Source organism: Homalodisca vitripennis, chromosome 3, assembly GCF_021130785.1.
Source record: "Homalodisca vitripennis isolate AUS2020 chromosome 3, UT_GWSS_2.1, whole genome shotgun sequence".
Lineage (NCBI taxonomy): Eukaryota > Metazoa > Arthropoda > Insecta > Hemiptera > Cicadellidae > Homalodisca > Homalodisca vitripennis.
Window position 1 is genome coordinate 197,424,381 of NC_060209.1, and position 15,765 is coordinate 197,440,145.

Below are 15,765 nucleotides of genomic sequence, written 5' to 3' on the forward strand. Positions count from 1 at the left end.
ATTTTTATTGCGGAACATTCTATAATGCATGGCAAAAGTCAACTTTTTACTTGCTAGAATTTTGTCATCCACCCAACAATAGATCTCATTCAGACATACAATTTACAAATTTACATTCATCCATTCATTCGCCAATGATTCCCACTTCCAGCGGCGGATTCAGTCAGTCTTTTTAATTGGTGGTCTCCCAATCATATGCTAATAACTCGTCTACATTATTAAATGCTTGTGACACTAAAAAACGTTTCAAACGAGTTTTTAACACCTTGGGCGTTGGAGCGTTTTTTATGGATTTGGTAATTTGTTGACGAAATGAACACCTGCCTGTGAAGGCAAGCGTTCATAAACCACCGTTCTGTGTCTACCAGTTCGGTAGTTATCTCTGCCTCTAGTCTCATACGCATGTATGTCTCGGCCATTCGTCATGGTACATTTAGACATACAAAACAGAGTCGAATGCTTTCGATAAGTCTAGGAACACACTCAATGTGGGATCCCGACGTTCTAGCCCCTCTACAACCATATCGACTAGACGTACAACTGCGTCTATTGTCGACTTACCCTTCCTGAAGCCAAACTGGTCTTCAGATAGCTGGTTGTGCTTATTTAAAAATTGAAACATTCTTACCAAGAAAAGTTTTTCGAATATTTTGCTCAAAACTGGCAAAATTGAGACAGGCCGGTAATTGTGTGGGGAGTGGGGCTCATCTTTCTTAAAAATCGGGCTCACTTTCGCGGTTTTTAGGAGTGAGGGGAAAACTCCTTGTTCAAAAGAGAAATTTACTAATTGGGTTAATGGTTTCACAATATGCTTTGAACATGTTTTTATTAGCCACATCGACATTAAATTTAAATCATTTGATTTTTTGGCTGGGAGCTGCTGAATTATTTTTTCAAGCTCTTCCTCAACGACAGGTGCCAGTGCCATGGAGGCTACTGGACACTGTCTCCGTCTTGGGATTCCTTGTGGCGGTGATGGGCAAGGGCCTTGCTCACAAGCAACAGATTTGAAGAATCTGTTAAGCCTATTCGTAACCTCAACCGCGTCCTCCACAAGTCTGTCGCCATTTTTTAATGTGATTTGATTGTTGCATGATTTGTTTTTATTGTTGATGATGTTCCAAGCAGTTTTAGAAATATTTTTTTGAAAATATAATTGATTTAGAAACATCATATGCCTTTGCCGCCTGGATCACTTTTCTGTAAATTAGTTTGTAATTTCGAAAAAACAGTTTGAATTCTTCATTGTGTGATGTTTTCTGAATTTCTGAGAAAAACTTTAGTTTTTCTCTAGAAATTAAAATTCCTTTTACGGACTCCTGCTCGCAGGGCAGACTGTCACTCTAAGGCATGCTTGTCATTGATGAGTGGCAGCAGGTTATTGGGTGACTGTTCGTTGCTCCTTTACGGACTCCTGCTCGCAGGGCAGACTGTCAGTCTAAGGCATGCTTTTCATTGATGAGTGGCAGCAGGTTATTGGGTGACTGCTCGTTGCTCCTTTACGGAATCCTGCTCGCAGGGCAGACTGTCACTCTAAGGCATGCTTTTCATTGATGAGTGGCAGCAGGTTATTGGGTGACTGCTCGTTGCTCCTTTACGGAATCCTGCTCGCAGGGCAGACTGTCAGTCTAAGGCATGCTTGTCATTGATGAGTGGCAGCAGGTTATTGGGTGACTGCTCGTTGCTCCTTTACGGACTCCTGCTCGCAGGGCAGACTGTCAGTCTAAGGCATGCTTGTCATTGATGAGTGGCAGCAGGTTATTGGGTGACTGTTCGTTGCTCCTTTACGGACTCCTGCTCGCAGGGCAGACTGTCAGTCTAAGGCATGCTTGTCATTGATGAGTGGCAGCAGGTTATTGGGTGACTGCTCGTTGCTCCTTTACGGACTCCTGCTCGCAGGGCAGACTGTCACTATAAGGCATGCTTGTCATTGATGAGTGGCAGCAGGTTATTGGGTGACTGTTCGTTGCTCCTTTACGGACTCCTGCTCGCAGGGCAGACTGTCACTATAAGGCATGCTTGTCATTGATGAGTGGCAGCAGGTTATTGGGTGACTGTTCGTTGCTCCTTTACGGACTCCTGCTCGCAGGGCAGACTGTCAGTCTAAGGCATGCTTGTCATTGATGAGTGGCAGCAGGTTATTGGGTGACTGTTCGATGCTCCTTTACGGACTCCTGCTCGCAGGGCAGACTGTCAGTCTAAGGCATGCTTGTCATTGATGAGTGGCAGCAGGTTATTGGGTGACTGTTCGATGCTCCTTTACGGAATCCGGCTCGCAAGGCAGACTGTCAGTCTAAGGCATGCTTGTCATTGATGCAGTGGTTCGACGCAGGTGGACGTACTTTGGTGTTTTGTGTTTGTGACAATGTTTTCAAGATTCCTTGATTTAAGCTCAGAATCAGATTCGGATAATGAGTTTGATTCATTTTTACTGTTGCTGTACATTAGGTCGAGGAGGACAAAGCGAGTGAAAAGTGCTTACTTGAAAAAAAAGGAACACACATGGAGCGTTTGCAATGACAAAAGAACTATTACCAGAACAGTTTAAAAACTTTTGTCGTCTTAGCAGAGAAGAGTTTGAAGAAGTACACCGGTTGATTAGGCCGTTAATAGCCTCAAACGGATGTAACGCCCAAAAGCCCGTGGGAACTGGAGAAAAACTCACAGCTTTTTTAAGGTATGTTTAAAATTTATTAATACAGTTTTTCAACAGAACAATCTGAAATAACCAACTTGAGGAGACTTATTTATCATGACATTTTTTATGGTTAGCAAATGACGAGTAATACTGAAAAAATGTTGAAGTAAAAAAAAAACTTGCTCTTTACATAGACTTTATACTACACTAAAGTGAAACGTTATTACTGTAATTAGTTGAAACTGGTAGTTTCCATTGATGAGTTATAGGTAGTGGTACTTGGAGACGTAGCTTGTGACCACCACCAGTTGAGCTGTTGGTCATTTCCTGGCTGAGGCTGACTATTGTGTCCACTAGGAATATAAGACTGTTGTTGGGGCGCTGGTGGAGCAATCGGGTTTAACTGGATGTTGAGTAAACGTGCTTCTTCTTGAGAAACCGCAGAAAAAACGTTACTTCTTACGATGTGTTGTGAAAAAGGAGGCATTTTTTTGTCAACTCATACATTGACATAAAAAACAAATAAAGATCATCGTTCGGCGGAGCGATTTTTGCTGCCATTGCTTTTCCTTCCCTATCCCGTTCTTGTTGTCTTTGTTCACGCAGTTCAAACGACTTAACAATTAAACTGTCGATTTCTCCTTTTTTCATTGTCCTGGGTTTCTTTGCCGATGGTGGGTTTTCCGATGGCGCGTTTGTTGACTTATTAGTTGGAGATGGAGGTTTTTCCAATGGTGAGTGTGTAGGCTTATTGGTTGAAGATGGTGGTTTTACCAATGCCACGTTTGTAGGCTCATTAGTTGTAATATCTTCTCCCACATCAGCTTCGTTTTGTCTTAGGAGACCATCAAATTCGCCAACAACCTGTTCATCGGGGTTGTCTACAGCCTCCTCGTCCAGTAGTTGTTCTGTCAATTCCTCAACCTCAGCATTGTTGTCGTCGCTGGTGAAATTTGTCTCACGATTTTCATTTACCATGAACTGCAACAAAATTTCCATTTGGGCTTCGAACTTCCATGGTTTGATGTCTGCTGCTGCTGCACCACTTTTTTTCATACGCTTACGGCGTCGCAGAGCATCTCTGTGGTTGTTTCTCAGCTTCTTCCAGGCAGATTTGGCGTCTTCTCCGGAATCTGAAAATAAACGATAACTTCTGTTGGTGAACTTTACAAATGAAATAAAGTAGTACAACTCAATATATTTAATTTTACTTTAGAACACAAGTATTGTTTCCTATAAAAAATAAACAAATTTGTAATTTTCTATAATTTTCTTACATAATTATAACAATATATTCAAGTTATGGGATAGTGGTAATTTATTAATTTAATTGGTGAAACTGAAACATAAGTTATCTTCACTAATGTGCATTATTCTATTGTTGCCTAAGTAGTTTTAAAAATACTACACACTTATTTAGATGTTATATTGTTTAATTCAAATAAAAAAAACTTTAAAAAATGTTAAATACTTTTCGAAGTTTAATTGTTTTAAAATTTACATAAAATGGAATTTTTTGTTTGTTCTAGGTATCTGGACTCTGGGAATAGTTAGGTGTAAAATCTTAGGCTACTCTTTTCGCATGGGAGACAGAACAGTAGCTAAAATTGTGAGTGAGGTTTCGGTCGCAATATTGAAAGCTATGCAACAGATTTATTTACCACAGCCAACAGAAGACATGTGGAAGTCGATCTCCAATGACTTTGATTCAAGGTGGAATTTTGCACATTGTGTAGGAGCAATAGATGGCAAGCATGTCGTTATATTAAGAAGCCTAATAAATCTGGATCATCATACTTCAACTACAAACACGACTTCTCCATTGTCTTATTGTCAGCTGTAGATGCAAAAAAAAAATTTACTTTCATTGATGTAGGATCCATGGGAAGATTTAGCGATGGAAGTATTTTTTCAAGTTTGAATTGGAAAAGAAAATGGTTATGGGGAATCTACAACTTCCCTTCCCTTCTCAGCTACCTTCTTTTCAACATACATTGTCTTATGTATTTGTAGGGAATGAGGCATTCCCACTGAAGGTCAACTTGATGAGACCGTACCCGAGAAAAAAAGTCACAAACAATCATGAAAATAAAGTTTTTAATTATAGGCTCTCACGAGCAAGACAAACTGTAGAATGTGCATTTGGCATCCTAGCCTCACGCTTCCGCGTTTTCCAAAGACCATTTGAGATTAAAGTTACAACCGTTGTTGATGTCGTTAAAGCAGCTTGCGTTATGCACAACTACTTGTGCAGAAATGCTTCAGTAAACTGCGAAAATGAAGGGATGAGGATATTGAGAGTTTGCCAACAGAACAAGTGATTGATTCCAGTTAGAAGGAACCAAACAAGGTGTGTACAAGCGGTTTTTGCAATCAGAAAGAAATTTACTCAATACTTTTAACTCGGGTGGAAGCGTGTCTTGGCAAGAAGAAAGGGTTTTCCCAAGCACAATTATTCTGATTTCGCTGTAAAACTAGTGCAAAATAAAATAAGTTATTAATAAACAAGATTGTTTTAAATTTGTAACTTACCATCCACTAATTTGAGCTCCCTTCCTATTCTCTTCCATATTTCTTGCTTGTACTTTGTCTTCATGTAATTAAAATTACTGGTATCACACAACACTGGATATTTACGCACTAACTCGATCAATTTTTCCTCCATATGGACAAATAGTAGTACACCAACAAAATAACTCAAGTCAGGAGTGCTCCAGCTACACAGTTTCTGTGTCACAGCCACAAGTGTGGGGCAGACCACGTGCAACACCGCACTGATCTGCCCTGCCCTGTGCGGCAACATGCGCGCTCTCTACCAAACACGTTTCACAAAAACTGCGCCGCTCTGCTCTGCCCCGACTGTGTCTCAATGTGCGCCCCGCCTAAGGCATGCTTGTCAGTGACGAGTGGCAGCAGGTTATTGACGAGTGTGTGTGCGTTACCCTGTTTTGGATATGTATCAAGCTGCAGGCTTCACTCCCAAATACCTTAGCACCAAGTATTACCACAACGATTCTGAGGGGATGAAGGATGAAGGAGAAGATATCGTGGACTTCTACGTTCAATTTTTGCGTGTGGATGAATCGTCCGACTCGGGAAGGCGTTGCACATGGTCGTACGGAGCCTCATGAAGAGCATCGGTATCACGTTGCAACCCTCAAGTCGGCACCATCCAGATGTGGTTCCATCAGAGCACTGATATGTAAGACCAGTGTGACACTTTTCCGAACACGTGTTAACTATCCCTAAGTAACTACACCAAGTCTGTAATGCAGAGCCTCATCAGAAGTATTGGAGGTCTGATTGAAGTTCTGGCAAACCATGTGAGTGAACTCAGTTCAGATTTTTGAGGAGTATAACGTGAAGACCGGATTCTTGTTCTTACTATGCCCTTCTTAGAGCAATATTTCGCTGCTATATGCCTTAATCCTGTGTTGAAGGAACCTCACATATTCACTACCAAGATCCTGAATTGCACCAAGGCCTCTGTCAGTAAGACCACGAACAACAGAACACTAACCGGCAACATCGACATATGCTGCGAACTCCTCAAGGCGGGTGGAATTGTAAAATTACTCGACTTTCATTCGTTCTACTGGGAATCTCTGCCACCTCTTCCCCTTTTTTGGTATGCTATGGTGGTTCGATATGAAGAAAGCTTTGTTTTAAAGAAAAGCCAAAATAATTTGTCTGAATATTTACATAATTCCCCCTCCCCCTACACTTATGTTTCGCACAAAAATAAATGGGCCGTAGCTACCGCACAGCAATAGAAACCATACTTATAACTCATTATCTTATATATGGTCTAACTTGATATTGGATATGAAAATCCTAAAAATGTTTTTATGGTGACTCCAATTACTTATACCAGGGGTTTTTATATTTATGGACAAAATCGATTGTGTCTTGTTTCGTATAAAATTTTAATGTGTATTGATTTATCACCCAATATCAGTAAATATTATATGTCCTTATATACCACATTATGTTCCAACTTAAAAAACGACTGGTTTTTTATTAGACGAAATTATTGCAATGTTTTCATTCATTTAAATTTTACAAGTTAAAACTTTTTCAAGCGACATTTATTCAATGCACGGGCATTTACATATTTTGTTATCCCTCAATTATCAATCGAAGTATTTATTTTTTGCATTTTATTTTAGCTAAAGTGTTATTTGAACGAGAATATGTATTCAAAAATACTATAAAAAATTAATTATACGGCATACTTTTAAGCTTAAATCAGTTATTCTTTTCACAAAAGTGTTGCAGTTTCGTGGTAATGTGTTTTGAGTCTTTATATCAAATGTTTCTTTAATTATGTGGGCTGAAATAATATTATTTCTACACATAACGCAATTATGGACAAAGAACACTCACCTAGATTCCACCGTATGCTGCTTTCCACTCTTTACAGATAAAATAAATTTAAAAATATCTCAGAGTTAGTTATCACTCGCAGTGGAGTATATCTTAAAATTTATATACATAACATGTTGGTAATTTAATTTAAGTATTTTGTAACAGTTTAACGTGAAGGCCTATAAACTGCCTGAATAAGCACACAAATTAAGGAAGTTTGCATGGGTACAACACCGGGATTAAACCGTTTAGATCATTAGTCATACTTTGATATCGTTTAAGCTAAGCTAACTATTAGATTTCATATTTGTTATGAAAAGAATATATATTTTTAAGTATTACATGAAGTACTTTAAATATAAAAATGTTTGAGTTAAAACATATAGAAGTAAACTGGGCAATTTATATAAATACTTTTAATTATTCAAATTTGTAATATTAGAAGAATAGTATTAGTGGGCCCAGAGCTAAGTGGATAAGAATTAACAGCTTAAAATACAAGATCAGTGTTACCGACACCAATTAAGCAAAACACAATTTTTGCCTTCCATGTAGTATAATAACATTAAACAGTGTAATGCAAAACATTACTAAAATGATGTTTTTTGTTTATTGTGATTAAAATATTAAGCAAGATTTTGGATAATCAGGAACTAAAAATAATGAGTTTGTGATTGTTAAGGACTAAACCCCTTAAGAAAGAACACACAGTGTGTAAAATAATCAGAAATGTCAAGGAGAAGAGCATTATGTTCGCCACCTTTTTCTGAGGGCTGATTTTTCCTTAATATATTACATACATTTTTTTTTAAAGTTACATACGTGGTGGCTTCTAGGGACCAAAAAGTACTCATGTAAGCATTTTCATCATTCCAAACTCTCTTTATTTGTTTTTCCTTCTTATAAATTACTTAGTCGCGTAAGTGAAATACCAAATTACCAAGTCTCAAGTTCATACGTTTTGTTCTTGAAAAATGGCAATCAGTGAGTAGTATCTTTGGTAAAGTGTAACAGGTACCAATAATCGAAGGTATTGTTAGGGTTTTATATATATATATATATATATATATATATTATATATAATATATATATAATATTATATATATTTTAAATTTTTATAAGTGGCAATAGCCTAATATAGCTTCAATAGTGATTTAATAACAAAAAATACTTGAATCACATTATATATATATATATTTCCTTGTTATAGGATAAAAACCACGATAATACTTGTTTCTGTGTCATGGTTTTGATCCTATAACAAGGAAATTACACAACACAAGTTAACAAAAACAAATTTGATGAGTATATTGATATATGAGAGAGATAATTACGTACACAATAAAAACCTGCACCAATGATGATATCGTATAGTTTTTACCGATCGTTTACGATAATTCTACCAGGAAAAGGAAGTGAGGATGGCGTGTACGGGACCTAGTCAGTGTTTGTCTGCCAGTGCATATGCTGAACGGTAAGCTCACTCAATTTGTGTTGTTCCCTTTGCAGAACTGATGGTATTGTCTACTCTCAGTAGTTTAAGTACAACAATTTGCTTTCAGGTAGTACTCCTAGTTCTTAGGGTATGTAATATGATGAAAGTTAAACACTAGAAAAAAATACTTTGACTGATTCTGATTTGTGCAGTTTACTAGAATCCGCCAAACTTTGCCTACATATAGTATTCTTAGGGTTTATAATAAGTTGAAAATACGACACTGGAACAAATAACACTTTGCCTGCTTCTGCTTAGTGTATTTTACTACAAACTCAACAAACTTTGCCTACAGATAGTACTCTTAGTTCTAAAGGTTTACAATAAGGTGACTATACATTACTGGAACCAATAAAACTTTGTCAGCTTCTGGTTAGTGTATTTTATACGAACTCGACAAACTTTGCCTACAGATAGTACTCTTAGTTCCAGAGGTAAACAATAAGGTATACTATACATTACTGGAACCAATAAAAACTTTGTCAGCTTCTGGTTAGTGTATTTTATTACGAAACTCGACAAACTTTGCCTACAGATAGTACTCTTAGTTCCAGAGGTATACAATAAGGTATACTATACATTACTGGAACCAATAAAACTTTGTCAGCTTCTGGTTAGTGTATTTTATACGAACTCGACAAACTTTGCCTACAGATAGTACTCTTAGTTCTAAAGGTATACAATAAGGTGACTATACATTACTGGAACTAATAACACTTGGCCTGCTTCTGGTTAGTGTTATTTTACACGAACTCAACAAACTTTTCCATAATCTACGCACAAGATGCATATACCCTATGAACCCGAGACTTCTCTTTTCTAAATCGGTTTTCAAGAAATAACTCCTTTAAATCCATATCATCGAAATAGTCATCTTAGCAAATGTCTTTTATATGTGAAGAAGTTCGTCCTCTGATGACGAATCATCAAACCTAATACTTCTTCGGCTCTTGGACTTCCTAGTTTCTTTTGTCTTGGAATTGAGTCTTTTTGGTTTAGAGTTGATTTTGTCTGCTCTTCCCTTTTAACTGTTTCCTTCTTTCTCTGCAGTTGTAAAATTTTTTTCTTAATTTCTTTTTTACTTTAAGAGACTCTTACAGTTGTGTTTTATTTAGGGACTTTGTAAAAATAACTGTATTTTGTTGTCTTGAAGTTTCTTTCTTTATTTTGTACTAATGCTTGGGACAGAGAGATTTAAAAGATACCTTAGATTGAGGTTGAGCAACTTTATCCAAGCAAGGTATGGTTGGTAAATTCTGCAGAGATCCGACGTCTAGACCTACATTGTCTGGAGTTGGGTCTTCGTTTGTATTCACATCCATTTCTCCAGCGACTGAAGTATCCCTGGAACCTTCGCCACCAGCATTATCTTTTATATCTTCTATAACAGTTAATCTCTGTTCAACCTCCGCTTTCACTGCAAAATCGTCTTCTGTGAATTTTTTCCCGATCAAGAGGGAATACGTCAGCCCTTGCACATCCATTTACACCTTTTGCTACAGCAACCTTAACATAAGCATTGTTAAAAATAGCAGAGATCCCATAAGGAGTTATCCTATAATGTTAGTTTGACCTAAGAAAATTTGTCACATTCCTTGTTGAATGCTGCTTTCATGCTGCTATAGACAGTTATATCTAATGGCTGAGGCGATTTGATGTGTAGTGGTAGTTTCAATGCTATTGTTCCATTCCCCTGCCACCGCCAGTCTCATCGACAGTTCCGACTTGAGCCTCACACCTTGGCCTTTGAAACTTATGCCGAGGCACTAAAAAGCCACATAGTGAACACTGACATTCCTGAACAAAAAAAACTGTATGTTCATAAAAAATGTAAAAACAAGGTAGACGCAGAACTAAAGTGTCAAAATCAAAAAAACAAAAACCAAATTAACCAAATTCCAAATTCAACCCAAAATTTATCGGTGGTACACCAAAATGCACAGTGTGCCACCAATAAAGCTGACGAGTTGTCACTTATGGCAGGCGAGTTGAGTCCTGATGTCTTTGTAATTACAGAGCACAGTTTTCAGATCTGAAACAGTCGGAAATTTCAGGATTGACAACTATGAATTGGCAACATCTTTTAATCGAGAACTTTTTAAAGGGGGAGGTGTGGCAATTTTCGTAAAACTTGGTATGGAATTCCTTCCCTTCAGGATCGATCATAGTTTGTGATTTAGATTTTGAAGTGGTTGGAGTAAAAATCAAACCTAAATCCCGAAAACAAAATTATCATAATTGGTTTATATCGCTCTCCAAATGGATGCAGCAACACCTTTTTTGAAAAATTTGAAATTCTTCTAAATTCTCTCAGTTTAAAGTCGTCCAAGTTTATTATAACTGGCGATTTCAATATCGACGTTTTGGACCACACTAACCCCTTAACCCAGCGGCTACGTGATATTCTTAATTCTTTTGCTATAATCTGGTCAGTAAACAACACGCCAACACGAGTGACCACCACATCGAGCACAGCCATCGACAACGTCATCACAAACATTCCAAACGCCACAATCTCTGTACTGGATGTAGCCATATCTGACCACTATGCTCAGGAGACCATAATTAATAATTTCAGGCCCAAAATTATAACTCATTCAGCCAAAAATGAAAAGGGACTTGAGTTCGGAAAAACATCGCCCTTATGAATTCATTTTTAAAAAATGAGTCATGGACGTTTTTAGATCAAATTGAAAATGTCGATAAAGCTTTTTCCGCGTTCCACGAACGTTTTGTTTTTCTTTTGAACATAGCTTGCCCGTTTAAATACTTTAGAGAGCGAAAAAAGACAAAATCTAATTCGTGGATGACTCAAGATATTTTGAAAATTACGTGAACGTTTGAAATTTTACAATTCCATCTACGTGCAAACAAAAAACGAAAAAATTCAAAGCTTTTTTATAGAAATTTCAAGACCAATTATCGAAAAGCAATAAAAACAGCAAAAGCACGTGAAATCGAAAAGAAGCTATCAAATTCTGGAAATTTTTCCAAAAACTGCTTGGAGCATCATAAAAAATTTAACAACACAGCCCAAAGAATCAAAACAATATAAAATTCCAAAACTCTTAATACAGAATGAATTAATTTACAGATCCATTAAAAGTAGCAGGTGAATTCAACGCTTTTTTTTCGTCGGTTTGCGTTATCCGATCCATCTTTCAAATGCTTCCAACCAAGTGTCATTGGTGGGACCGGTCTCTTCCATGGCACTGTCTCCAGTGAGTGAGGAGGAGGTGTCTCGTCTGATACAGAGATGCAAACCAAAACATTCATGTGACATTAACGGCATGTCTATGTGGCTGCTCAAACGCTGCTTTAAGCACATTTTGACTCCACTGAAAAATTTGATCAACATGTCTTTCGCTCAAGGCATTTTTCCTTCCACCCTGAAAACAGCGAAAGTCACGCCAATTTTCAAAAAAGACGATCCTTGCCTTGCAAGCAACTATCGTCCTATTTCAATCCTTCCAGTCATAAGCAAAATTTTTGAAAAGCTTTTTCTGTCGAGATTAGAGGGGTTCTTTGAGCGTTTTTGATGTGTTCTTTGTTCTCATCAATTCGGCTTCAGAAAAAATAAATCCACTATCGATGCCGTCACAAATTTAATCGAAACCGTTGTCGATGGATTGGAGAGACGGGAACATGTGCTAAGCATATTCCTTGATCTTTCCAAAGCATTCGACTGTGTACATCATGAGACATTGTTGTGCCAGTTGAAGACATGTGGTGTTCGAGGTCTGCCGCACGAATGGCTTTCGTCTTATCTCAGAGATAGGAGCCAGTGTGTGCAGATTGCGAATTCCCTGTCAAAAGAGGTAAAAATGGCCTATGGTGTCCCGCAAGGATCTGTCCTTGGACCAGTACTATTTCTTGTGTACGTCAACGGGTTGAATTCGTCGCTCCTAACAGGTAAAATGGGTTCAATACGCTGACGATACAACGCTCTGTTTCAAAGCTAAAACAAAGAACCAATTAGAAATCAATACTTTTTTAGAACTGAATTCATGTATCAGTATTTCTCAACATTGAATCTGAGAGCGAACAGTTCCAAATCAAATGTGTTAAATTTTTGCCTTCGACAATATGAGCCCGAGGATTGCGTTGCTGTGATGGTGGATGATGTCCTCCTAGAGGAAAATGATTCTACCAAGTTCCTAGGGATGTGCCTTGATCGAGGCCTGACATGGGACGATCACATAGAAAGCATCATGTTCAAAGGTTTCTTCGGGCATTTATGCTTTACGAAATCTCTCCAAGTTTTTGCTCCTTGGACTTACTAAGAACGGCCTATTTTGGCCTTGTATATCCTCATATAACATACGGGCTGAGACTGGTGGGGCAGCTGTTCTAAATACAAATTTGAAAGAGTATTTAGAATTCAAAAAGAAAGCGGTCCGACTAATTTCAAAATTGAAATTCAGAGATTCATGTAAAAATTCCTTTAGGGAGCTTGAATACTGACTTTGCCCTGTCTCTATATCCTTGAGGTTGCTCTGTACTGCCGATTCAAGTGTGAGTTGGTCCAAGGCAGGGACGTTTCACCAATACGGGACTAGAGGCCGGGACAATTTCCGTATTCAACAGCACAGAACTGCCATGTTCGAATGTCTACCATCCGAGGTTGGCGTAAGGTTCATAAATAAGCTCCCTGATGAGATAAAAAATTTAAATGATCCTAAAAAATTCAAAGCTCGAATTGAGAAACCTATTGGTGTCGAGGGTGTTCTACTCTGTTGAAGAGTTTATGATGAGCCGCTGGGATTAAATTTGAAGTTAATTGAAATAAATTGGCTAGTCCTTTAGTTCTGTTCTAAATTGTAATCAGCATACCTGAAAAACTTTTTTAATGACAGAATTGACTTGCATTTAAATTGATTTATTTTATTAGTTTAATTCATTTTAATACATGTATATTGACGATTGTATACAATTTGCTTAAATTTTGAACACAATAAAGATTTATTATTATTATTATTACATTGTACGCTGTTAGGGTAGTGTGGGTGTTGTGGTTGTCTAATACCAGAAGCACGGAATTCTCGTTGGTTGGCTTAGCATGGAGAATAGAATGGTGTAACCAGATAACCAACAATTGTTCAGTTACTAGAATGATACATTGCATTTGGTGGCCCTCCTTTAACTAAATTAGTGCTCATCCTTTTGCAAAGAAAGAAAAAGATTGCACAGCCCACGGTGATATCTCCCTTTTTCCCAACTAGTAGCAGCACCCAATTGCTAAGTATCTTTCGGGTCCAAAATTTGTCCTAATTTTTGGATTGTGGAGTTCTCTTTCTCATCAAAATTATATATCCTTGATAAGTGTCTGTCCATTTCCAATTTAAGTTTACTGAAAAAAATCCACTTCTTTGCTAAAGAAAGCAGTAATTCGATTCATTCTTGTGGCTTCTGGTTTCCGAATGCTGATTTCCGGGTTTCGCTTCAAAAATCTTGCTCTGCTAATATGACTGATTTATTAAATTTGTTTGGAACACCATTTTTATCAGCATATTCAAACACTAATCGCTGGAAGTCAACCGAGGAACTACCATAAATCGATCTAGCCAGAAGTAAAACTTGTTCCCCGATTGTATTTTCTTGCTCTTTTGTGCATACATGTTTAAACCATTAAGCTAACCTGTTGAATCACGAGTCTTAAGTCTATCACTCGGTGACACAACTGGAATGCTGTAAACTCTGGATGCCTCTCTTAATGTTTTGACGTTATTTACAACATCATCTATAGCCGCTTTCATTGCTTCGTCTGCCCATTTGATTCTTCGATATTTACGAATCATCTTCAAAAAAGCTCCTCATTTTATAGCTGACTAGTTATGATTCTAATAGGCTACGATTAGATTTTGAGCAAGAGTATAATATTTACGAAATTTTTGTCATAAATCCAAATTATTAATGTTGCCACGTGTAACGGGGCTATACTCAACACTTCTGCACCGTTTACCCCACCATGCACCTCGTGGGAATTTAATAACTTAACCTAAATTTCCATGACCTAACCAATCATCTTTAATTATCAAAAGAGAGTTTCAGAGAATTACGTTCTTACGATCTTATAGTAACTAGCAAATAAGGAAACGTTATTCACTCAGCTCTTATTTCGCAATGCCCCAAAGTTGTAAGTGTAAAATTGTAAAAACAAGTTTTTTCACTGTCACCCTGGCGCTTATACGCATAGCGGAACGTCCTTAATCCTGCAAACTTGCACGATCGGCCACTAGATTGCAGCACTGATCAGACTCGCCAAGCTGGACATTTAGGCACAAAAATGGGAGTCGATTATTCTTGTCAGGTGTAGACATACAATCTTGGAGTTCACCACTTAGCCGACATCGTTGATCTTTCCAGAGCAAGGCAGCACACATGGATTTGGCTTTTCAGCCAAATAGTCCTAATAAGGACTTAAGATCTATCAAAATTTACATATCCAAGGGATAAATGTGTCAAGCATTATCATATTTTTATGATATGAATAGAATTATCATATGATATTTCCAATTCTTTCGTGACCCTCCAATTTCCTATCCTGCACTGAACTAGCATGCGTAGCAAATTATTAATAACAAAATACCTTATTGGAAAAACTTAGTCAATTTCACGATACTAAGGTCAGTTCCTAGTATGGTATTATGGACAATATAACTGATAACAATTAATTATCATTTTTCTGTACAAATTCATTTTGAAACACTTGGACTGAATAATATGATGTTGTATTTTTATTACATAGTTTATACGTAAAGGTCTACTTCGATAGGCTTGGTTAATAATTAATTACAAGTTGTATTGAAAATTGAAAGTCAAACACTCCATACTCGCATGAGTGAACTGTAACAAAGCTGGAACATCTCTCTGTTCTTGTAGTCTCTGTAGTCTACTGTAGTCTATATTCTCTCTTGTAGCATTCACGAATTATGTGATATGACCTCTGTTCATTGGCTAACAACTACCATCGCAACTTCATGAGAATGCTTTAAACTGGAAAACTTCGATTTTTTGTTTACTCTTCTGATTCAAAATAATAAAAGGAATGTATTCAGCAATCAACGAGGATATTTGCGTGAACATAAAATACAATGTATTCACTTAAATATGCGCTACGAATGTACATATACAGGATAAGCTGAAAATAGTTAGCAGTTAACATGAAAGTTAAAGTTGCATTAAGCACGTGTTGTACCTGTTAACACACCGCTTTGCGTAATCAAGCACTGCTCGGTTTACGTGATTAGAAGACCATGATGAG

At 37.4% G+C, this 15,765-nt stretch overlaps 1 protein-coding gene across 2 annotated transcripts in view; it reads left to right on the forward strand.

Moving 5' to 3' along the window:
- The first annotated feature begins 8,397 nt into the window (after window positions 1-8,397).
- The window catches only part of LOC124358002 (lipase 1-like), a 30,952-nt gene continuing 23,584 nt past the window's right edge, over window positions 8,398-15,765 (forward strand). The window contains exon 1 of one of the 2 annotated variants that reach the window (XM_046810210.1): window positions 8,398-8,480. In XM_046810210.1, coding sequence (XP_046666166.1) covers window positions 8,471-8,480 — 10 coding nt within the window. In that variant the 5' untranslated portion in view covers window positions 8,398-8,470. The remainder of the gene's footprint in view (window positions 8,481-15,765) is intronic. The other variant, XM_046810211.1, reaches the window with a different exon arrangement.